This window comes from Onychostruthus taczanowskii, unplaced genomic scaffold (assembly GCF_017590055.1).
Source record: "Onychostruthus taczanowskii isolate IOZ18803 unplaced genomic scaffold, ASM1759005v1 scaffold20, whole genome shotgun sequence".
In the NCBI taxonomy this organism is placed as follows: domain Eukaryota; kingdom Metazoa; phylum Chordata; class Aves; order Passeriformes; family Passeridae; genus Onychostruthus; species Onychostruthus taczanowskii.
In genome coordinates, this window is record NW_024499240.1 from 9,413,486 (window position 1) to 9,436,743 (window position 23,258).

Genomic DNA, 23,258 nt, shown 5'->3' on the forward strand with positions numbered 1-23,258 from the left:
AACATACAATGTGAAGCTATTAATCTGATAAACCAAATATTGTTGATGCCTTATATATAGCATACAAGAGTAAGGAGGAAAGATTTTTTTCTTGCATGAGAGCCATCCTTTTCTTCCTAATCTTGCAATGTCAGTTTATTGGCTGAGCATTCTGATGTTTGTCAGTACATGGAGTGTACTGTATTCAAGTAGCAATTCTCTCCTGTAAGATTCTGGAAAAACTAGCATTTTGAAATTGGTACATTTCAAAAGAAATGCATTATGGAAGAACATGCTGTTTTCTTGGATTGAGGGAATACTGCTGATTTCCTTAAGGAAATATGGCTGTGTTCTCTTTCAGTGCACTGGATGGCTCCTCTCCTAGTAATAATACCAAGTATTGTTCTCTGCTGTTCGCCATAGGTGTTTTGAGGATGACACTGTACTTGATAGATTTTTCTCCTCTGTGGCATCCAGTGTAATCTGCTTTAAAAGAATTGTGATGATCAATTCAAGTCTACTTGCATTTCTAAACAAATGGTTTCTGTTCTCAGGCAAGCTAAAGGTTTGAAGATAACTTTTCATTTCAGTCATAAGGAAGTCTGGTACATTTTTGACCTCATGGCTTAAGTTTGGTCTTATTTAGTTGTCCTTGATTCATGGAAATGAGTTTTGCTTTATCTTTGTTTTGCAGCAGAATAATATATTAATGGTTTCTGTAAAGATGTATATAAGATTTCCATGCGTTTTTCTGTCTTTGAGCTGCCTATTTACAAAACAAGCTTCCTTTCACTCTACCCAGGAATTTAGTGCTAGGGTAGGTAATAAATTTATGTGCATGGTTTGTTACTAAAGTATCTCTTCTCTTTTTAATAGCCCTTCTGTCTCTGATTTCCCAAAAGATTGGTCCTCATCAATTATTCTGCCTGTCTCTATTCCCTTTAGACTTGGTTTAATAGGCCTTACTTTGGAGTAAGAGGAGTATCTCCATGAAAATATGTTAACTAGAGAGAAAAATATTTTTCCATCAGAAGTTAGACACTTTTCTGCAGTAGCTCTCTAGCTGGGATGTTGGTTTCCAGCCTTTTATTACCTTGGGGAAGGTTTTGGAGAAGGTAATGAATGGGACTTATAATGATGGAATAAATTCCATTATAAATGTCAATGGTGCTTTTTGACACACATTGTTTGATGTCAGTGCTTTTACTCAGATTTTGTCTCTTTTACAGGTTTTGTGATGTTGCTGGTTTTGTTGGTATTTTTGTAATATGATGCATAGCTGGTTTTAGAGGTAGTATCTTCTAAAAAGAAAAAGACCAACCCACTTAGCTAAGTATTTGCAGCTGAAGGTTTTGAAAGGCTGTAGCACGATATCATACTTCAAAACTGTAGTGCAGTCTCTGTCAGTACTCTTTAGTGTTGAGTAAGAGGAGAATGTGTCTGTTTATAATTCTGTACTCTACTTGTGGTATATTAGCTCAGAGGCAACATGGCAAAATGTGTATTTCAGGTAGAAATGAGCCTGCTACGCCTGACTGATGGATAGTTTGAAATTGTTCAAGTTAAAACAATTGGGACTTCAGCTAAAGGTCTGAAGGTATTAGATCAATAAGAAGTTATTCAATTTCTTCACCATGTAAAAACTTGAGTGTCAAACACAAGTATTGTTCAACAAGTAGCACAGCAAAAGAACCCTGTGCTGATGTTCTTGTGAAACATTCAACAAAAGTATAAAATTTGATTTAACACACCAAAAATTGATGAGTTATAACAGGATTAGACAAACTCATAGTGTCTTGAAATATGGTTGTCTAGATGCTACACAGATCTGGAAATATTTCTAAGGTGATTTTTTGCAACCTGGTAGGATACAACACTCTTAGGGTTTGTCCCTGAGTCTTTGCTACCGCTGTTAGATTCAGGATACTGGGTGAGGTAGACCCAGTACAGTTCCTCTTATGTTCTTATTCCTTGTAACCTCACACAAAGTTTTAGCTTCAGGATGTTTTGCTGTTTTATCTTTGAAAATTGTCAGGAACAAGATTGAAATTTAAGACTAAAACTAGTTTACCATGACCAGAATAGAAAATAATAACCTCTGCAAGATTAAGACATCTCTTTTTATGGAAATGTCAAAACAGAAAATGTTCTTAATTAAAGTTAGATCTGTAAAACACCGGTCATATTTAATTATTACAGAAATGTGTACTAATGCTGTAATTTATGATCATCCTTTAAAATACAGTTAAAATGCTCAAAAAATTGCTTTGCAACTCTACTACTTGTGATAAAATGCTGCCAAAGTGATATTCAAGCTGTACAGTTGAGCTGCCAAAGTTTTAAAGAAAATTAAATCATTGAACCATGGAAAAGTGACTGCATAAGCACCTGTAACTGATGTTAGCTGAAGTGCTAAACCAGCTTTTGGCAGCATGGCCTCTTCTGCAGGTGCACAGATTATTTTCTTTGTGTCAGTTTATTCAACTAGTACAGTTCATTAAGTATTTCATTTGAAGTTGAGAAATGGGCTGGGAATTGAAATAGAAGAAATACTTATTTTCACCTTTCAATCTGTGAATAAAAATAAGGTGTGAGAGTCTAAGATCTATTAGTTTTAAAATCTTATAGGATATATTACCCTAAAATGATTTATTTAAATTCAGTAACTACAGGTAATATGCTGCTTAAAAACCCTATGTCTTTATTAAGATGAATACTTCTTGCTGTGTTCAGCAAGTTGGATGACTAAGACAACTTGTATTTTAAGTATATCTGGAGTTCAGTTTCTTTTGACATCTGAATGCCATTGGAAGGATATTAAAAAATAACCAACCAAAGCAAAAACCCAAACAAAACCCTCAAACCTCAACCCCCCCAAACAGACAATCAAAACCAAAGCAAAATGCCCCTGTGTATATGTGTGTAGGGAAATTCTAATGGAGCATAACATTTTTTCTCCTCAAAATAATAATTGAAAAACACAAGATGTTTGAAGTGGCTGTAACTTTTAATCTTGTGTCTAAAGATGGAAATTGTAGGATGTATATCAGTCAGTAGGTGGAAAATACTGAGATTCATGAAGATGCTTAATTTGTACAAGAATAAGAGAAAGCCTGGCTCATACTGGAAAGTGCTGCTCCTTTTTTTGTAATAGCCAATGTGTTTTCACAAAACTCCTGACCAGTCTGCCCAGCAAGGGAAGGGGCTGCACATTCTGCTTGAGTTTGAGTTGGAGGGGGCGGGGGGGAGGGGGAAATCACAACTGCCTGTTGTGTGCTGATTCATTCTTGCTCCAGGAATCTGCTGTAGGTACTTCCCCTTTACCCAGTCTCTTCCATGTGGAAGGATCCTTTGGAGCAGAGTCATTTTGTTCCCTGGACTGCAGTAAGTCTGTGTTCTTCCTGTCTGTCTGATGAGGAGCTGAAAATAGGAGCACGGTGAGGTAACGTGAGAAGATCCTGAAATTACTCTGTATCTGGCATGTGTTATGACCTTAAGTGCAAGAAAAGTATACCTGGTTAAGGTCCAAACTCAAGTCCTGTCCTTCTGGAAGCTCTCTTGAGAAAAATGTTTAAATGGGAAGAAGGTACCAAAATTATTTGTACAGTCTCTGTAGATGGATATGTCCTCATGCCTTGAGAAGTGATTTACTTCTTATTGTATGGATGTGGATTTTGATCCTGAAAACAGGATTTATATGATTGAAATGTGTATGTGGTTCTTACATGTCCAATACATTATAGCACATGCAACCATAGAAAGCTTTTTTTTTAAAAATAACTGGCACTGAAAAATATCACCTCAAAACAATACCTGTTTGAAGCCATTCCTGAGTTTTGCTTCTAGGCCATTGCTTTTGTTATTCTTTGTAAGAAAAATTACACCTCATTTTGAGTGATAAGAAAGTACTTTGTGCTGGGTTGATGTGTAAAAGACAGCTTTTGCTGGAACTGGTTTTTCACCTGTTTGTAGATTTAAGTCAATTGTCTTAACCATGATGCCATCCTAGTTCATTAATCTTCTATCCATGGGAATTTAAGAACTGCACTGTGTACTTTGGGAAGCACAGCTGTAGATTGGAAATTTTATTGATAGGTCCTATTATAAGCAATTTGAGTTAGCTTTAAACATAGAAGTCACATCAGCATAGCACTGTATATTTAAAAAATAGAAGAAGCTGTGCAGTACCATCACAAGGTAGAACATACAAGCCCGTGTCAGCTACATTTGAAGTACATGGCAGAACCATTCCATGATGCCTCAGGTAGTGGTAAGCAATATATCTGAGGGTGAACAAATTTACACACACTGATTGCTTAGTGCTCTCAAAAAAATGGTGATTGGAGGAACTGTCTATATGCCGGTTAATGTGAAAATTGTCTGATAAAAAGGCAAAAAATAGGTACATATATTAATCTTTTATGTATTTAAATATAAATTAAAAGCTTGCTTGTAACTGTGTTTCCGGGGTCTGACCTGTTTCATGAGAAGACCAGTTTAAAAGCAATTTTGGCTTCTTGATATAAATTATTGTTGTTTGTTTTGTGTCTGTTGAGAGCTCTTCTAGCCAAGAACTGTCCATGCTGAGGTGCAGTTTTACATTTGTTTGTGTATGCATGTAGTACTTAGGCGTTTTGTTTCAACTGGCTTGAAATGTGATTTGCTCAGAAGGAGCTCTGAAAAAATATTTGGGGGCGTCTGTAGGTAAGAAAATAATTTGTCTCTCTGTCCAGGCAGGGGTAACTTGGAAGCAGGCAGCAGAGTAATTGTCATTGGAATGGCATTCAATAGCTGATAGTTTGATACACACATGATGGACAGCTCTTTTCCCATCATAGTCAGTATTTTTATATTCAGGAGCAGAAATTTAAATTATGGTTTTAACTGCGTAGGTGATTTATGGTAGATCTCTTTCTGCCCACTTACGGAATTCTGTCCAAGTGTATATTTAGTTTGGCTCTAGAATAATCCTTCCCTGTTACCTAGAAAAACAAACCAACCAGGTTTGTTGTCACTGATGCAGTAGCACAATACACCTGTGCTTGTGTTTCCTGTGTTCCTTGGTTTGTCAGCTTACCTAAAAGTCATCTGAGAGTGTTTGCATCCAAAACATTGTTAAAATTGATTTTTAGTACCTGATTTGACTGCATTATAGATAGCTCAGGCCTGCCAAAAATTCTCATGGGTGATAAAGTCTGGGTGTCTTCAGCATTTTTCAGCAACCTACAACCTAAATCTCAAAGAATAAAGGGATTTCAGGCTGGAGGCAGACTGTGCTTTCCTGAGCAAAGAGACATTAGAACAAATGAGTGAAATTAAGGAAGGAAATGATAGGAATAATGTTTTTTTGTGATATTGGTCAACTGTCTAAATGTAGGCCTGAAATCTGATGTTGCAACTCAGAGCCTGGAAACAGTGTAGAGTTTAGGGGGACCTCAGCAGGGGCAGCTGGAGCTCCAAAGTTCCCCATACCATGTTTGTGTCTGGAAATCCAGACCTTGCATTGTTGACCTGCAGTTGCACAGTGTTCTTGAACACATCACTTCTGGTTTGTCAGGGCCCCCTAACCTCAGGTGCTGATTTTTGAACTACCAGAGGGCTTCAGTGAGGCAGGGCACACTCCTGGTCATGGTATGTGTTAATGTCTGTGTACAGCTTTTTTGGTGAAATTTAAATAACTAGCAAAACAAACTAAGACAATCGGGTTACATCTGGTATGGAGATGTTTCTTTTGCCATTGTTGATGAAAATTTTCACTTTCTAATTGTACACAAATGGCTTCTGGGTTTTTTTCCCCTTCCCTAATGCAACCAATTTAAATCTAAGTGTGGTTTCTACCATATGCTTGTTTCAACCATATTTGCAGTTAAAAAAATATTTCCAAAACATAAGAGTTCAGGGAAAATACACTGTTAACCATGAGTCTGTGTAGATACTAATTTTTGAGGGTGATGCTAGCAAAAAGAAAAGATTGATCTACATTAGTTGAAAATAAGTAATAGACTTTAAGCAGGGATAACTGCAGGACTTTTTCCTCATCAGTTTTCTCTAAAAATATGTGTTGTGAATAAGGCTGACACACGTGCTTAGAAGGTGTTATGGCACCATAATAAAAGGTACTCTGCAAATTTTTAAAGAATGGAAGGTTAAAGGCTGTCACTATGAGAAAAAATTTTGGATATGTGTTTCAAGTTTTTTTGTCTGTGAACTCCTGATGCAGTGCTGCTAGTTGAGGATAACTATTTTTTAGAACCGAGTTCCTAAGTTTAAAATAGAAAGTGCTACTCTGGCACAAAACAGTAATGTTTATTAAAAAATGTGTTTCTATGATAAACTTGGTATGCAGGAAGGAGTTTCTTTCTCTCTCATCATTCAGGGAAAGATGGATTTTGTGTTTGAACTTACATTGGTGGTTATAAATGTTCAGCACAAATGTAAGAGCGTGAGTAGAATAATGTGGAAACACAGCCTGACTAAAGAAAAGCTGTAAGGAAAAGGCAGCATTCAGTTTCCTGACAGAAGAAAACGGATGACAGAATCTCTTAAGAAAATGCATGTTATTTTCTATAGCATGTCCGTAGTAAGCAGTATTGCTGATGGTTTTTCAGTACATTTTGTTCATGGCTGAGGAAGATGGGGATGAACAAATTCAAGGTATGTATGGATAGTGGATGTGGTCCAGCTCCTGAATCAGGTTGAGTCTGGGGCAATAAATGTGGGGAGGTTTCTCTTTGGGAATACAAGGACCGTGCTTGCTTTCAAGAGATGAGTTGTGCAATGCAGAGGAGGTAGGGGAAGGCTGGAAAAAGAAAGGAGCCTGTGGGAGAGGCGCAGGATGGAATGCAGCGAGCGGCATGGAATGTGTTCTTATGGCAGGGAGCAGCCCGAGCCACAGAGGAGATGAGGGGAGATGGAGCAGAGTTCATTAGCTCTGGGAGCTGCTGAGAGTTGCTGTCTCATGAAAGGGAATAAGGGACTCTCCTGAAAAGGAGGGGCAGTACAGGTTCTTCTCGTCTCTTTTTCATCCAGTCATCCTCTTTGCTGTGGATTTTCTCCTATTAACAAGCACATTTTGGTTCAGTTTATCTTTGCCTAATACAAGGTTTGGTTTGTGTTTTTGTGGTGTGCACACGTAAAACAATAAGGGCCAGAGGGAGTGTTTTGTGTAATTTTAGCTAAAGACTACAGCTGACTCATTTCACAGAGATGTTATGACGTGTGATATTTCTGTACAAGAAATTATGTTACATGTCTGTAAATACATTTAAAAAATGAAGAAAATAGACTCTGGTTTTCTCTTCAAGTAAAAAATGATCTGTAGGACACTAAAATTTACAACATACTGGGAAAAGAGAAAACATTATGTATACTAGCCAAAAAGTCCAGTTGTTTCTCTACAAGTAGAGAAGCATTCCAGATGAGCACCATAAATTTCATTCATGGCAATAAGCAAAAATTTGCAGGAATGAAAAGAAACAAAATAGCTGCAAGGCCATCTTCCCAAATTGGAGGATGGTAGTCTCTATAATCCTGCTGCTTCCTGCAGACTTTGGTTTCAAAGTTTAGACAGTTGTAAATTTTGTTTCAGTTTCTTTGGAAAACACTGACAAAAACAAATGAAAGGGGATCTTCTGTACTGAGGATGGGGAATGTGGTAAGAAGGAGGATCTTAAAGCACTCAATACAGAGAGCAGACAGAAGTGCTGGAGCGGTGTGGTGCAGGAGACCTCTTCACCTGGCGTGTAGCTGCTGGAAGGTCCTGGAACAAGCAGGGGTCTCATCTCCTAGCAGTCACAGGGTTGGGAGCCTTCATCTTTCTCTCAGCCAGAGGAATAAGGAAGAAATTAGGAGTTAGTTGTAGAAGACAGCTCAGTAAAAAAAGGAGAAACCTAATTTCAGAGTGTTGGCTTTGGGAGGAGGATGAGCTTGATATAAATGATCTTTTTGTGTGAGGTCACTCATCCCACTCCCTTCCCATCTTTGTCCTCTTAAGCTGACTCTGGGGAAATTTTTGTACCCTCTTAGAGTTACTGTGGATTTCTCACCCTGGAAAAAGGAGGACAGAAATGAGGAACAAGGCTGGGATGACAGCTTTGAAGAGTGTAAGAAACAGTATGCTCATTGAGTTGTGCAAGTTTTACAAATAAAAGTACGAGTGCAAAGGGTTTTCAATAGTTTCTCTGTATTGTTCATGTTTATGTCAAAATGAGATGGAGACCAGGTTGTGTTGAATCACACAGAAATGTTTCAGCATCTGTTTTCAGACTGTTGTATTGAAGACAGACAAAAAGTCAGATACAGGCCACCAGAAACTTTAGTCATACACAGAAAAATTTATTTTAAGGTATAGGTATTTATCTTAAAGAAGGCAGTAACTTGTATTTAGCTTTTATACACCTTCGTACCAAATATGCCTAGCAGGGAAACAAATTTCTCCTCAGCTTTATGTGAAGAACAAGCATATTTGGGTGGAGAGATTTGGTTCATTTTGACCTATGGACAATTTTGGAAAATAACACAAAATTTGATGATCAGTCCCTTTCTACCCAACTTCCTTGTGAAAACATGCATAGCTCTTGGTACTCAGATGATATTCACTTGGCAGAAAAACCAATATTTACCTTCAGATATTTAAGCATTCCCTTAATACCAGGACACAAATGTAAGTCTTACTTCTGCTTTCTTACTGGTTTCCTGCAGAAGTGAGCATAGAAAGGATTACCTGCATGTAAAAGCTTGCTTACCATGAGGAAGGGTTAAGAGCATTAGGTTGTCTGGTTGCCCCTCATCAACACAAGGAATTTATTCCAGCTGCATTGTCAAAGTTGTACTGAAAGTGAATGTAGTAGAATCACTCCAGCTTTTTTAGCATCTAACAAAAAAACTGTTGCATGTTCAAACTTCTTTTCTAGATCTAGTAATTATGACTGCCATCAGCCCCAGCCACTGTAAATTAGTGTTATAACTGATAGCTGTAATCTCAGTTTCATTCACTTGATGGTACGTGTGGTCACAGATACATGCAGCCAGTCATTTGTTGTTTTGAGGAGGTGCCTTTTTCTCCTGTTTGTCAGCAGTTTTTACCTAATTTAGGTAGCTCATGGGTGGAGGTCTATTACATCAGTGCATCAAAATGTTATCATTTCTTTAGCTAAGTCTGAAATGGTACAATCCTGTCAGATCTAGTAATTTAACAGGTGGGTATTACCACAGATAAGCTTATGTTTAAGTGCTGTACACTTCTCTTATTTTACCACATGAAGCTTTCCTTTGTGCTAATTTAGCATCCCTGAACCTTTGAATTCTCTTTTGTCTCACAGGCACACCACTCCTGGTACGGAGGAGCAGTGATCCATCCTTGGGTGCACCTGCTGATTTCCCAAGTGCTACTCATCCCAGTGACCATGGTCTCAAGCATGTTGTGGCAGTAGGTGTCATGTTTCTCACCTTCTTAAGACCAAAACCTTTCTTACCTGTTTGTATATAGTAGTTTTATAAGCTATACATGTATTTGGATCTATAACAAAATGCATCATACTCATTTTCTGTAAAGCAGAGAATTTCCTCTGGAAAAAATAGTTGTTTTAGGTGATACAGTCAATTAACAGAGGTTCTATATGTTTTTTTTTTTTTAAATAAGAGATTTACATAAAGTTCAATAGTGTCATAAGGCATTGGAATATGACCTGAACTTTCAGCAGTTATTTATTTGTTCAGTATTATGCTGTCCAGTTTACCATTGCTTCTTTGGTCTTGCACCTTTTTTCACTTTTCTTGTTTTCTAATAGCATTTCTGTCATCTTTGGTACCTTGCTAGTATCCTGTATGGTCTCTTCTTTGTCTCACTTTTCTGTCTTACCTGACTCTTCCCTTTTGAGGGCAAATTTGTTTTCAATATAGTTATTTCTAAGTTCTATTGCAAAGCCACAATTAGTGAAAATGCAGTAACTCTTAATCATATGTTTTTGCAGATTGTCTTTAATCTTCTTAAAGTGATGCTGTCTTAGTCACAATTGGGCCACATGTTCTACTTTGCAGTTTTAAGACCTGAAGCCTTGTGTGTGGGGAAAGTGTTCCTACATTACTTATAAACTAATGAAATTCTTTAGAATCTCTGAATGTCACCTGGGATAAGTGTCTCGAGCGGAATAAAGTTACTTTTTAGTGTTTGCCTAGAAAGCTTTGTTCTGCTCTTCTTTAGTCCACATGAATGCTGGCTTAAATGATGCTGCTGTTTTCATTTGCATGTAATATTTATGCCTTTTCTCCTTTAGATTCTCTATGCAATGTTGCAGTTCACTCCCTGTCCCCAGCTGTGCAAAACAGTCTATGGCTGATTTATTTCAAAACAAAGCAACATTCAGAAGTCCTGGGTCTTTGTTTGGTGCAGGAGGGATGTTTCAGACTAGACCACAACTAGTTTAGAGTAAGGTTCTATAAATGGCTGTGTTGGCACATTAGGGAGTAGGGGAGGAGAGCTGGGGTTCAGTGACACATGCTGGAGATGGGAACCTTTCAGCTGGAGGTGTATTTAAGACCAAGCTTCCAGTTAAGTTCATGCAAATAAAGGAAGTAAATACACAGTCAGCTGACTTACATGCAGATGTTCTATGAGTCTCACTCTAAAACACTGATTCTGAATGCCAATGCAGGATTTTAGTTGACCGTTCATTGTTTCTCTTTGCGTGGTCAAATGCATATGCATCTAAATATTTTGTGTGCACCTTATTTTACAATGGCGTGTGTTATTTGCTAAGTGATGCAATTGTAAAAGTCTCAGTGACTCTCCAAGTACATTATGATGTTACAGGGGGCTGAACTTTGTCAAAGTTCTGCATCATTTGTCAGACCTGTTTGAGCTGAGAGGTTTTTCTTGATGTTTGTTGCAAGCATTTACATATTAATGAAATAGTGACTTAGTCTGATAAATGAAAGTACAGAGAAAAATTCTTGGTTAACAGTGCAGATTTTACACTCTTGGCAAAGCTGAGAAACACATAAAGTGAGTATGTCAGTACATAATGCTCACCCCTGGTATTTTATAACCATGAAAATGGCAAAAAAAGGTGGAAAAATAAGTGAAATCTGTTTCATTCCAGGTGTATTTTGAATGCTTTATAGAAAGAAAAAATAGCATTTTGTTGAGTTGAGTTTATGTAATTTTAGTGGTGACAAGTGCATTTTATGCCATTACATGAGGATTGTAGTAATACTTGGAAGTTAAAACATCACCATGCTTCACTGACTTGCATCAGTACAAAAGAGTTCTCTAAGCCTAAAGGAATTCCCTGTGCTAAAATACAGAGCATCCGTCTGTCAGCTGCTGGGGTGACAGTCAAAGCTGGACAAGTAACAGGGGTAGAGAAGGACTTTTTTTAATATGTCATGTAAAGGGAAGGGGAGTAGGCTCAGAAAGTTCAAAGTTGTTGTTTGGTGGTGTTCTGATTTTTTTTGTGAAAGCAAAAATTTATTACAGCAAAGTACGTTACTCTAACTCTTATTTTTGCAACACTACCATTTCTAAAACTCTCATTGTCAATCATACTGAAATATGCTTTGGCATAATGTTCTGGGAAGCACAGAAAGCTTAAATAACATAGGTTAAATTAGGTACAGATTGTTTTAAAACATGCAGAAAAATCAATATCTGACAAATGAAAAAACATGGCAGATATAACTGAACACTGCATTTTGAAAATAGCTATAGTCTTTGAAGTGTTAAAGCATTATTTAGAAAAAATGCCTTTGTTCTGTATATTGCTGCTGAAAATTTAAAACTAATACTGAATTTCCTTTGCTACAAACAAAAGTTTTTTTCACGTTGAATTGCTTCCTTTAGTCACATGCAAATTAGAAAACCCAGGACTGTTGCTAGATGAAACATGTGCACGTAAGTAAAAATTAAGTCTCTGTATTTATGCCACAACTATCTTAGCAATTATTTTGTAATTGAAACTGACTTTCGTAATTAGTTGAGCTTTTTTGGCGCTTCTGGCATTTTGGTGTTTGGTACACATGGAAGTGGCAGTGGGCTCCATGTAGCAGTACCCATAGGCTGCCCTACACTGATAAACCAGTGCTTCAGCAGGTTTTTTGTGTGGGGACTACCATGGGATTCTCTGAAGACATTGCTGATTTACCTCCTGGAAAGTGCACTTCAGTTGTGCAATGAGTAATGCATGAAATAGGACAGCAAATATGCAGTAATACAAGAAAGGAACTTTGCTATCCCATTCAGGTGAACTGGTAGAACCTGATGAACCATTTGAGCTGTTCACAGTATTTATGGCAGAGTATGTGTTCAAGCAGAGCACGTGTTCTGTTTTTCAGATGTTGTCCCATTTATTCAAAGGAAGATCTGATTTTTTTAATGCTGTATGATGATTACAAAAATAACAAAACCTTTTCCAAATGACCAGGTAGTTTGAGGAGAATTTGAGCTATACTTTCCTATTTTCTCTGACACATCGTAGCTGTTGTTTTAACCCCAATTAACAAAATACTTCTAGATCAATCAAAAACTGATAGTGAAGTCCAGCATCTGTTCCCTCAGGCTGGAAGTCATTTAACAGATGGTACAAAATTTGAGTTTCTTTTTTCATCCAAACCTCTTTCCTTATTGTGATAGCTGCCACTGGAAAATTCAGAGACAGTAATCAGGGAAAAATAGGGGTAACACACATCAGAATTTGTTCTTTGTATTGAAGAAAAAGTATTTGTTAATTAATTTTTTTACTTTATTAAAGCTACTCTTCAGCTTTTCTGCCTAGTTAGGATCACAGAGCCCTGGCCAGGCTTTCAAGAAGGGAAACTTCCTTCCCTAGGTATCCAGAGAGGACTTCAGGGATACAGAATTAGTTTAATGTACTTATGCACACCTGTGGGCTGGGCAGAGAAGGGATTGAGAGCAGCCCTGCGGAGAAGGACTGGAGGGGTAATGATTGATGAAAAACTCAGCGTGAGCCAGCAATGTGCACTGGCAGCCCAGAAAGTCACCTGGACCCTGAGCTGCAAAAAAAGCATGACCAGTAGGTCGAGGGAGGGGATTCTGCCTCTCTCCTCCATTCTGGTGAGACCCCACCTGGAGTGCTGCATCCATCTCTGGGGTCCCCAGTACAGGAAAGATGTGGACCTTGGATTGAGTCCAGAGGAGGGCCCATGAAGCTGGTAAGGAGCCTGGAGACCTCCTCTATGAAGACAGGCTGTACAGCTTGGAGAAGAGAAGGTTGTGTGGAGAACTCATAGGAACCTTCCAGTATCTGAAGGGGACCCTGCAAGGAAGCCAGAGAGGGACTCTTCATCAGGAACTGTAGTGACAGGACAAGGAATAATGGTTGCAGACTGTGAGGGGACATTCAGGTTAGGTATGAGGAAGAAATTCTTTGTGGTGAGGCACTGGCTCAGGTTGCCCAGAGAAACTGTGGATGCCCATTCCTGGATATGTTCAAGGCCAGGTTGGATGAGGCACTGAGGCTCCCGGTCTAGTGAAAGGTGTCCCTGCCTGTATCAGGGCTGTTGGGATTAGGTGATCTTTATGGTCTCTTCCAACGCAAGCCATTCTGAGATTCTGTGATTCTACTTCTCTGAACAGTTCTGTGCCCATAGTTTTGCTTTGGCAAAGGCCAAGGGCTGGTCCAGCTGCTTTCTGGCTGCAAATAGCCTGGCCTCACAAAAGTGGGTATAGCAATGGACACGTAGTTGTCAGCTAGGGATCTGCTCTGGAGTGAAGCCGTGCAGCAGGATTAAGATGGTTGTAACCTTCCAGAAGAAACAAACATTCTTGGGGCATTTAAGACTTGCTCAAAACTTGTCCCCAGTTTGCTGAGCAGAGCTGCAGTTTTGGATTTTCTTCACCAGCTCAGAAGTTCCTGATCTCTCTGCCCAGGATGGTAGGGGTGAGATGCAGCAAGGCGGAAAGTCTATTGGTTTGGCGTTAGGGAAAAGAATACATTTTGCGGCTTCTGCTCAATCCAGTTTGTTCAGGTAGTAATTGCTAATGTATAATTATAACATCTGAACTTTTGTTTCTGGAGCTGTAACTTCAGGTTGTCTGTTTTTGCCCAGGGACAGACTTCCTCTACTACCATAAGACTTGATTTGTCATGAGTTTTAGACAGAGGATTGTGATCCTATTTGAATTGATAAGAATTTTGCATTAATTCTGGTGGAACTGACATTTCACCTCCTCTTGTTAACTTGCTGATTATTATAGTGTGCTATTTTCTGCATGACTTTCTTTTATAGCTACATGTTTCCTGGACAAATACTTCGGTTATCTTGGAGTTAATCAATAGGACTGGTGGATTAAATTGTATTTATCCATATTTAAAGATACAATGAGATGCTGGATCAATTGAAGAGCTGCTCCAGTGGCTCAATACAGTTTCAATTTTTGCCTAGATATAACTTGAAATTGACTGTATTTTATGCATTGTGGACATGTAATTTGCAATTTTGAATAAGGTTGATATATAATTAGAACATTTTTATGTTTCAAGCTCTTGTTAAAAAGGGTCAAAACCTCCTCTGGTTCTTGTGGCTGTTAATTGTGCTTGTGGTGTATTAGCCTTCCTGATTAGCAGTCTGCGAATTAGCATAACATCAACATGTGTAAGGATGTGGCTTATTTGTTCCTTTTCTATATGGTATATACATATGTAGACATAAAGATATACTACAAATTTGACTATGAGTAGTACTTACAAAATGTGAGTATTTTAGTAAAAAAACACCCAGAAATATTAGAATTGTCATGCTATTTAAAAGTAGGACAGGGCAGAAAAGGTCTTTTTTGGCACAGTGGTGGAATAATTCCATAGAGTTTATAACTTGATTCAGCAGATTTATACTAAGACTTGAGCTAAGAGACTGCACTGCCATGAGGGTTGTATTGTCTGTCTGATTTTAGAAGATAGAACTTTTGTCCAGTATGTTTTACTGGACTAGATCAGATAGTTTTATTTTCTGATCCTTTTGTACGTGTTAGAATTCCAGTATGAAATTCTCCCATAGTAATATGATAGAATCATACAACACTTTGGAAGGGTTGGAAGGAACCCTTAAAGGTCATCTGGTTTCATCCCTCCTACCATAAGCATGAACGTTTTCCACTAGATCAGGTTGCTCAGAGCCCCATCCAGCCTGACCTTGAATGTTTGCAAGGAGAGGGCATCTCCCACCTCTCCGGGCAGCCTGTTCGTGTTTTACCTACTTTGTAAAAACATCTTTCTTTTATCTAGTCTAAATATCCCCTCTTTTAGTTTAAACCATTACTTGTCCTATCAACGAAAAAGTCTGTCCCCATCTTTCTTACAGGTCCTCTTTAAGTGTTGCAGGACATGGACTCTGAGGAGACCACATATTGGGAGAAACACAGTATTTTTTCAGAAATTAGCAGCGCTGGTGCACTTGTAATGCTTTTAATCCATGCTTGTTGACGTGTAATAATCAGACATCAAAGTAGATTTGGAAATAGATCTTAGATGTTACCACGTGTTTGGAGGGTAAAGTCAAGGCTGCCTCCCTGATGTGGTGTGGTCTTAGGCTGTCATTCAGAGCAGCAAGGTTTTTCTAATTCTGGAAGGCATTTACTTTTTTCCGGTAAAAGTTTTCCTATTAATAATTTAATTCTTGCTCTTGAAATACTGCAATTTGGAGCTGAACAGAAGATCTGGGGAGATTTAAAAGGATTTTCTGTCATTCAGCTGGGGAGTTCCAAACAGTTGGAATTTTTTAAAAGGGAATTCTGATGTGGGTGAATCCATTTATAAAGTAACTACTGTGTGTCTGTTTATGCTGTGAAACATATATAGAGCACTTCTAATCAGCACAGGAGCTTGTCAGTATATTGCTTTTGATGTCTGATTAGATGATCATAGGGACATCTGCAGTGAGTTAGTTTTGAAGTTGTTGGTGTGAGCACTGCAGGAACCAGAGCTGTGTGGCACTCTTACACCATGAAAACTGCTGCTCTTAAAGAACATATTATAAATCCAACTATGCAGTGAGCTGAGGGCTGTCGAAATAACAAAAGCCATTCTTTCTCAATTCTCTCTGCTGCCTTACAGCCCTCTACTGCCTTTTTTTTTCTTCTTCTTGTACTGTGTGCTGTGTCAAAAAGAAATTATTTTATATTGTAGAGGAAAAACTAAAAAATGTAAATTAAATGTTTGTCAGAATACTAAATTGTTCATCTGAAAAAGGACAGAAGTGCCCTGTGGTAATTCCCTCTTTTGAGGGTGCAGAGCAGCATATGTGTGTGTGTGTGTGGAGAAGTGTTCTTCTTGTTCCTCCACAGCCTGTGTGTCAGAGAAATTGTATTGTTTTACCTGTATTGTTTGAAATAAGCAGCGGGTGTAATTTACATATTTTTATTTCAGCAGGATAAGTAAATTTTTTGTGATTTATTGTAATAAGAGCTAATAATGAATGTTCTGTGATATTAACATGGTATATAAATTATCAGTAAAAATGGTGTAATCAGTAGAAGTTATTCATTGTTACCAGGTTGTTTCCAATGTGAGGAGTATCAGCACTTTACTGACTGTTCATTAAGAAAATCATCAAAGCTCTTCATTGTTCTTATGATAGTAGGAGAGTGGGTTTTGTTTCCTCTTTAAAATGAATTTTGGGCCTTGGCTGTAATTTTGAAGATGCCTTATTGTTTATATTCCTCCCTTGTCCTCTGCCTTGAGCAGTCAGGTCAGTGAGATTGTAGGTGATCCAAAATGGCCGAGAGACTAAAACTCTTTGTTTTCCTAAGTCGCCTGTCTTACAGGGAGTGTGGAAAAATTAAAGGGTGGAAATAAGAACAGTTGACAAAAAAAGGGAAAAAAGGTCATGCTGTCAATGCTGTTGACACATTCATTTCTATAGCTACATCTTTGGGGTCCTACAAAATACTGTCATTCCGTCTGGAACAGCTTTTAGCAGGCAGCGTATGCAACAGGCTCATGGTGCTGAAATTGGAATGAAACATTAGCAAGTTACTTCCATGTCTGACAGTCAAAAGTGGAAGATGACAGTCAACATGGCTCATGCATATCATTTACTGTCAAGCTCTGGAAACATTTAGCTAAAATAAAATAGGTTCTCAGTCAGTGTTCTTCTGAAATGCCTACTACTAAGTAACTTTTTCCATAAATATAGTAATCTCATGGACAACTTGGAATAATAGTAGAGATTTTTGATACTGAGCTAGACACAAATGTTGCTGTGACATTAGGAAAAAAAAATATTTTGGATTTTTTAATATGTTACCTTCCAGTGCACTGGAATGCAGGTGTATGAAGTTCTACTCGTTTGGTTAATAATTGTGTTTCTCCAAAAGTCAGATGTGTGGCTTTGTTTCTTTTGCAGGATTGACAGTTATTCACACTCTAGGGAGGTGGGATTTCTTTTTTATGGTTTTATTTTGTTAGGTGAGGCCTCTTCACCATTGAATTACCCAACTTGTTGGAGACACTTTAATCTGGAGATTTGTTCTTCTGTGTGGCTAGTGTCTCAGTTAATATGGATTTACAGGTTTTTGAGCTGTGATAATGATATAGGTCTCTCTGAAACTTGCACATTGCATTGGAATTTTTTTATGGCAGCAGGTCCTGATTTTAGTCAGTGCATGTGAAACAATTTCTGACATTGACAACTGAAACCAAGGGAGGAATATTTTATTGCTTCTGTAAACTGTGTCCTTTTCCTGTTGCAGGTGTTCTAACATGTTTGAGTCAGGAATAATAAACTAAGATCAGTGTGAATAGACTAAAATAGTAAGGGTTGAATCAGTGAGCTTCAGGATTTTGAACAAACATCCCACTTTCAATTTTTGTCAGTAATTGCAGTGATTGCTTCTGGCCTCTAATGTGACCTTTTGTTGTAACGTCAGCAGTAGAATTTCTCTGAAATAGCTTTAAATAAAATTAAGACAATATGCAAAAAAAAATTTGCAAATTTTCAGCTAAGAGGAAGTGATTAGACTGTAGAGTAACTGTGTTGATGCAAGAGCAAATTATTGCCGCTATTTCTCTGTACTATGAGGGACAATAATTAGCAGTTTGTGAGGCAGCCTGCTATTCAAAGATGGACATACCTGTGGTCTCACTTGGCACAGTTGTTCTTATGACATTTTTCAGATCATAAGAACCATATTTGCCAGTTCAAAGTGTTACACATTCCAAGCAGTATCATAAGGAGAAAAAAAATGCCCCCCAGAGAGACCTTATAGGAACAGTTGTTCCTGTAAGATTATTTGGGGTTTTTTTTCTGAAGAAGTTGAGTAGTGGCTTGTGCTTTTTTAGTCGTCTTCCTTAAAGTACTAGTAACAATAAGTTTTGTCTTTAATTCATCTTGATTTAATATAGGTTTCTATATGGATTATCAAGCTCCTCTCTAAGACTCAAGTAAAAGGCTTCTTTTTGTGTCAGTCCCAAGGGAGGCTATAATACCCTCTTCTCTATATTTGAGTGTTTGAACCATACCATGTAATGTGACTGCACTGAAGCATCTCATGATATCTTTGAGAGCATATACGGTATCTTAGAGTTAGAATTACTCTCTGTGTTAGTATTTGTGCTCTTGTCTACGTAGCAGCTGTCTTAGAGTGACATAAACTTGGACCTGAAATGAAAGAGCTGCTGTTTCTTGTAGAATGCTTGCTCCATTGACCTAATTGGGTACATCTGAGATGATGACATGTTTTAACACCTGGGGAGATAAATTGGCCTCCTCCTTTTTCTTTCCTCTGCCTTTTGGAATAACCAAGTACGATCAAGTTCACGGTACATCTGTCAGCTTTACAGAAACAAAAGGAACCCCCTTCTTTTCACCTGGCCTCACGCCTCAAACAATATGGTGAAGGTTCCTCAGATGTGGAGTTCACTTCCAGCCCCAACCCTCCTTTTCTTTTATGGTCTGCATTCATTTTTGTGTCCTTCAAGCAGCAGGATGAGAATCAAACAGAAATACATTGTTTTGGGGTAAAGTAAGTACTGCAAGCTGCATTACCGAGCAAGGGCTAGTTAGTCTTTGTTGTCTCATTTTTTGATACTTTTCATAAAAGCCCAAATGAATTCTCTTTCAGAATAGGCAGAAGAGGCATATTCCAAGGGGAATTTTATAAAGCGTTTCTATGAGAAATTGTAAGCATGATAAAAAGAGGAGAGGCCAGGGAACAAAACCAGATTTAAATGGATTTTAAGTCACAAAAAAAAAAAAAAAAAATCTCTATCAGCAGCTACAATTATATCCCCTTCAATTTGATTTTAAAAGATGTAGCCAAAATATGGATAATAAATAAATACATCAGTCAAGTCCGTGAAATATCGCAGTTCTCACAGACAGATGTGTTTGTTGCTCAAACATTTTAGTGGTATTCTTTTCAGCCAAGGAGTATAGTCTTAACTGTATATTTGCTTTAAAAGACCATATGAACATTTTCCTCATATCTGTGTAGCAACACCATAGCTGCCTAGGTATCACATATTGGTGTGTGCTTCTGCAAAGCTGTGGGGTTTTTTAATTAATGGTGTTGGTGAAAATTGGTGGCACAAATACCAGCTATGACATCAGTGTGGCTGATGCATAAATGTATCTGCATTTCCTTTGTGAGAAGTATGAGTCGTCTTGGATGTTTTGGGATTTTTATCTGAGAGAGTGAATTCAGTAATGTTGTATATCTGATGGAAGAATATTCTACAGAAGGTACCCTGAAAATGTTGGTGACTGAGGAGGTCTGCTGTACAGTGGTGAGAACACCTAGAATCGATATATTTTGCTCCTTATGGCAAAAATGCAAAATTCTTTATTGTAAGTCCTTATGTTCCTACCAAGGAGATTCAGGGGAACAGAGACAGAACGGGCTAGAGAAGTTTTTATATAGTATTTTTATTATTTACTAATCACACTGTAAATTTCTAAATAGCAGAATTAATGTGGGGTAAAAGAAGTCAGTTCCACTTCAGTCTTCAGACCATTCTGTCTCTGGTTGGCAGTTGTTAAGCCTGGGAAATGCTCCATGCTATCATCCAGAAGAGAAGGGACATTGGATTGCTGTCCATAGGCAAGTCCATCCATTGATAGCAGGATGGTATGAGGTGGGTGCTATCTTATGGTCAAATTGATGGTCTAGTTAGTACATGCAGGAGAACTTATAGTGTATGTTTTTTCTCTGTGAAGCACTTCAGAACAGAAGAAATGCTGTTAGATTCGAGATTACCATGCTAATGATACCAAAGCTATCCTTAAATTTACAAAACACTGAACCTGATGATTGCTTAATACCCGGCTGTGATTTGCTGCCTTTTTACCTTTCATTGTCTACTTTGTGTGTAGTTGCCATATTCAAAAGGCTGTTTTGAGAGGCATGTTGATAACTTTGTGTTCATGTCATCAGTTACACAAACCCTGATGTTTACAGGTAAAGTTAGACCATTAGAACCAGATGCATGCACTCATAAATATTTTCTTTAAATTGTTGGCAGTATACCAAAAGATTATAAGACTTTTGACTAAAAGATTATAAGACTTTTGGGAAATTAATCTGCTGCCAATTACATGTATTTTTAATACTATGCAAGTGTCTAAAACATTGAATTATTGATGTTAGTTCTTTTAAAATTGTTTTTATAGTAATCAGGCTTCTAGTGTCCAACATGTTAGTTCCCTGTTAAGGTCAGGAGCCACATGCAGACTCTAGGTTTATAGTGATATAAATTTTCTTCTTGACATCATTCGATATTTAGAATTTATTACATATCATTCTATATTCATATGAATGTGATGTTGACTACCACATAAACACATTTTTATGATTTGTTTAATAAGTAAGATTAATTCAGGTCTAGCTTTCTCTTCCATTGCTGTTAGTATTTTGTTCTGTAACAACCAAACATGCACATTCAGGGCTGGTTGGCAGCTCTCTTCAGTCTGGCCAGCAAAAATCAAGTGGGAAAATACTCTTTGGTGTAATATATGCAATTAATAACAGGTTTGTTTTACTTTTAAAGTAGAAAAAATATATAGGCTTTTGATGAACAGGTATTATGTTAAAAGGTACACATTAAAGTTAGAATGCAAGTTCATAGCTTTCACCAGCTCTCTAAGGAAAAAAAAAGTAATTTTCAAGCAGAAGACAGGTAAATGTCTGTACATATTGGGAGAGCCTGTTGGAAGGTCCTTTTAGCATGAAAGCATGTCTTTGGGAAAGCAATATTAAGTAATCCTACTCACTGATTTTGTCCATCCATATGTAGCATATATATTCATGTGATGCCCTTTGCATTAAGAGAACTGAATTTGCGCCTCAGGTACATTGTTGTGAAAATAATAGGAACACTACACCAATATATTGCAGTTCACAGGTAATGAAAAGATGTCTGTGCAAAGGAATCTGACAATCGAGCTCACTAGGCAGTGAAACTTGCTTTCTAGCAACACTGGTATTTGAGAAGGGCCTGGCTACCTGGGTGCACCTGCCACAGGTCTTCACTGGTACTGTTGGGATCAGCCCCTTGACCCTCTGTAGCCTCCCTCTTCACAAGGACCATATTTATTAGCGTGCTTGTCCTGCCGTGACTTTGGTCTTTTTGAACTGGGGAGCTGGGGATAGAGCTGCCAGGTTTGGTGTCCTCCTGTGTGCTGGGTTGTTTCCCCTGCTCTGTTGGCACAGAGGCCTGGGGTTAGGGCATACAGGCTGGCTCAGCCTCATCTGTTACCTTGCTTTCTGTGCAGCTGCTGCCCAGCCTTGGCTCCCACCTTCCGGCTGTGCCCTAGCTGGGTACCTGTCCCCGGGCTGGTGGGATTGTCCTGTGGGGTTCCTGCTGCCAGGGCGGTTTCCTGCCTTCCTGCCCAGTCATTGATAGGTCACAGGTTGTGGATGTCCCTTGCAGACTCAGCTTTATTCTGGGCTGTATATTTTTTTTAATTTGGACTTTAAGTAGCTCCAAGTCAAATAAGAAATGTTAGTCAACAGAATTGTGGGGATTCGTATTGATAATTTTCCCTTGCTTTTGGAGTAAGACTTGGCTGTACACTGCAAGTGGGGAATAGGAGACTCCTATTCAGGAAGACAAATTGTTTCAGGAGTGTTCAGCCTCCAGTCTGATATATTTTTCCTACTGCAGATAGCACTTCTGGGTTCATTATAGCTTACTCTCACAAGTCGTCATTTCTGTCTCAAGGCTGTTGTGCTTTCCAATGTAAAGCAGATTGATGCTGGCACATTTTTTCTATTTTAATTTTACAAAGTTGTCACACTGAAACTGTGCCTCATATTAGAAGCGCTTTGAAGTGAAGCGATAAACAAAGAGCTAAAATAAAATTAAAAAGGAGTATGAACAACATTTCATCTTGGTTTGTCTTTTTTGAGAATAAGCTGAATGGGTGTAGTACCCTTGTGCCACTGTAGTAAGTCTGCAAGCATTAGCAGATCAATCTAAATTGAGTTAGTGTGTATGGAGTAAGCAGAAACAGGTGAAAATTAGGTTATCTGTGCCCAACTCTCTCTATTTCCTAGGAACAGTGAAATATAAACTAGTTTTTAGATGTGATTAGGTTTTGTTTATTTTTGGAGAGGGGCAGAGACAGAATGTGTGCTGTACCTACTATAGTTATTAAACTAAGAAACTATATAAAAGTCACAAGCTCAGTTGTGACATTTGCAGGTAAAGGTAGAAAGCCCTCCTATAAATAAATCAGAAGTGAATCCAGGAGAAAAAACATCAGTAGTCCTTGGTACATTTCAGTTTTATCTCTGAAAACAAAAGCCAGGAATTTTCTGTCCTTTCGCTAAAAATACCCACTCAAAAAAGTAATTGTCTTTGTCAATGTCAGAAATGCCAACCAATTTATAATCTGAAGTATGGCTTATAACTTCACTTTTTTTGGTTTGTTGACTCCCAAAAACTTTCCAGTGAAGACATATCTTATGCTAGATCTTCACAGTTTCTTTTTATGATGTTCTAAAAGTAGTCAAGGAATTTAGAGGTCTGTTGACCACAAATTGAAGTCATTGTCTGCAGCAATAAAATAAAAAATGCCAGTAGCAAGTACACTCTTACTGTTATAAGTCTTGGGTACACAGTTACTATTAATCTTTGATTTAAAGGGGAATGACAAGTCTTTGTCCCTAGACCAGCTTAGAAATGACTTAATGTGTAACAGCTTTTACATCCCTATGGAAGCCTTTTATCCACATTAATGCACCTCTCCTCACTGGTGAGAAGCAGGAATTGTCCAAACAAGCATGATTTCTCCAAAGGGGCAGGGTGAGGTCTTTCCCAGCACCA

At 38.1% G+C, this 23,258-nt stretch overlaps 1 protein-coding gene across 7 annotated transcripts in view; it reads left to right on the plus strand.

Annotated features, from left to right (window-relative positions):
- PARD3B (par-3 family cell polarity regulator beta) overlaps positions 1–23,258 on the plus strand; it is a 394,903-nt gene that overhangs the window by 124,356 nt on the left and 247,289 nt on the right. For all 7 annotated transcript variants that reach the window (XM_041403270.1, XM_041403272.1, XM_041403271.1 and 4 more), the window contains one exon: positions 9,300–9,406. In XM_041403270.1, coding sequence (XP_041259204.1) covers positions 9,300–9,406 — 107 coding nt within the window. The remainder of the gene's footprint in view (positions 1–9,299; positions 9,407–23,258) is intronic.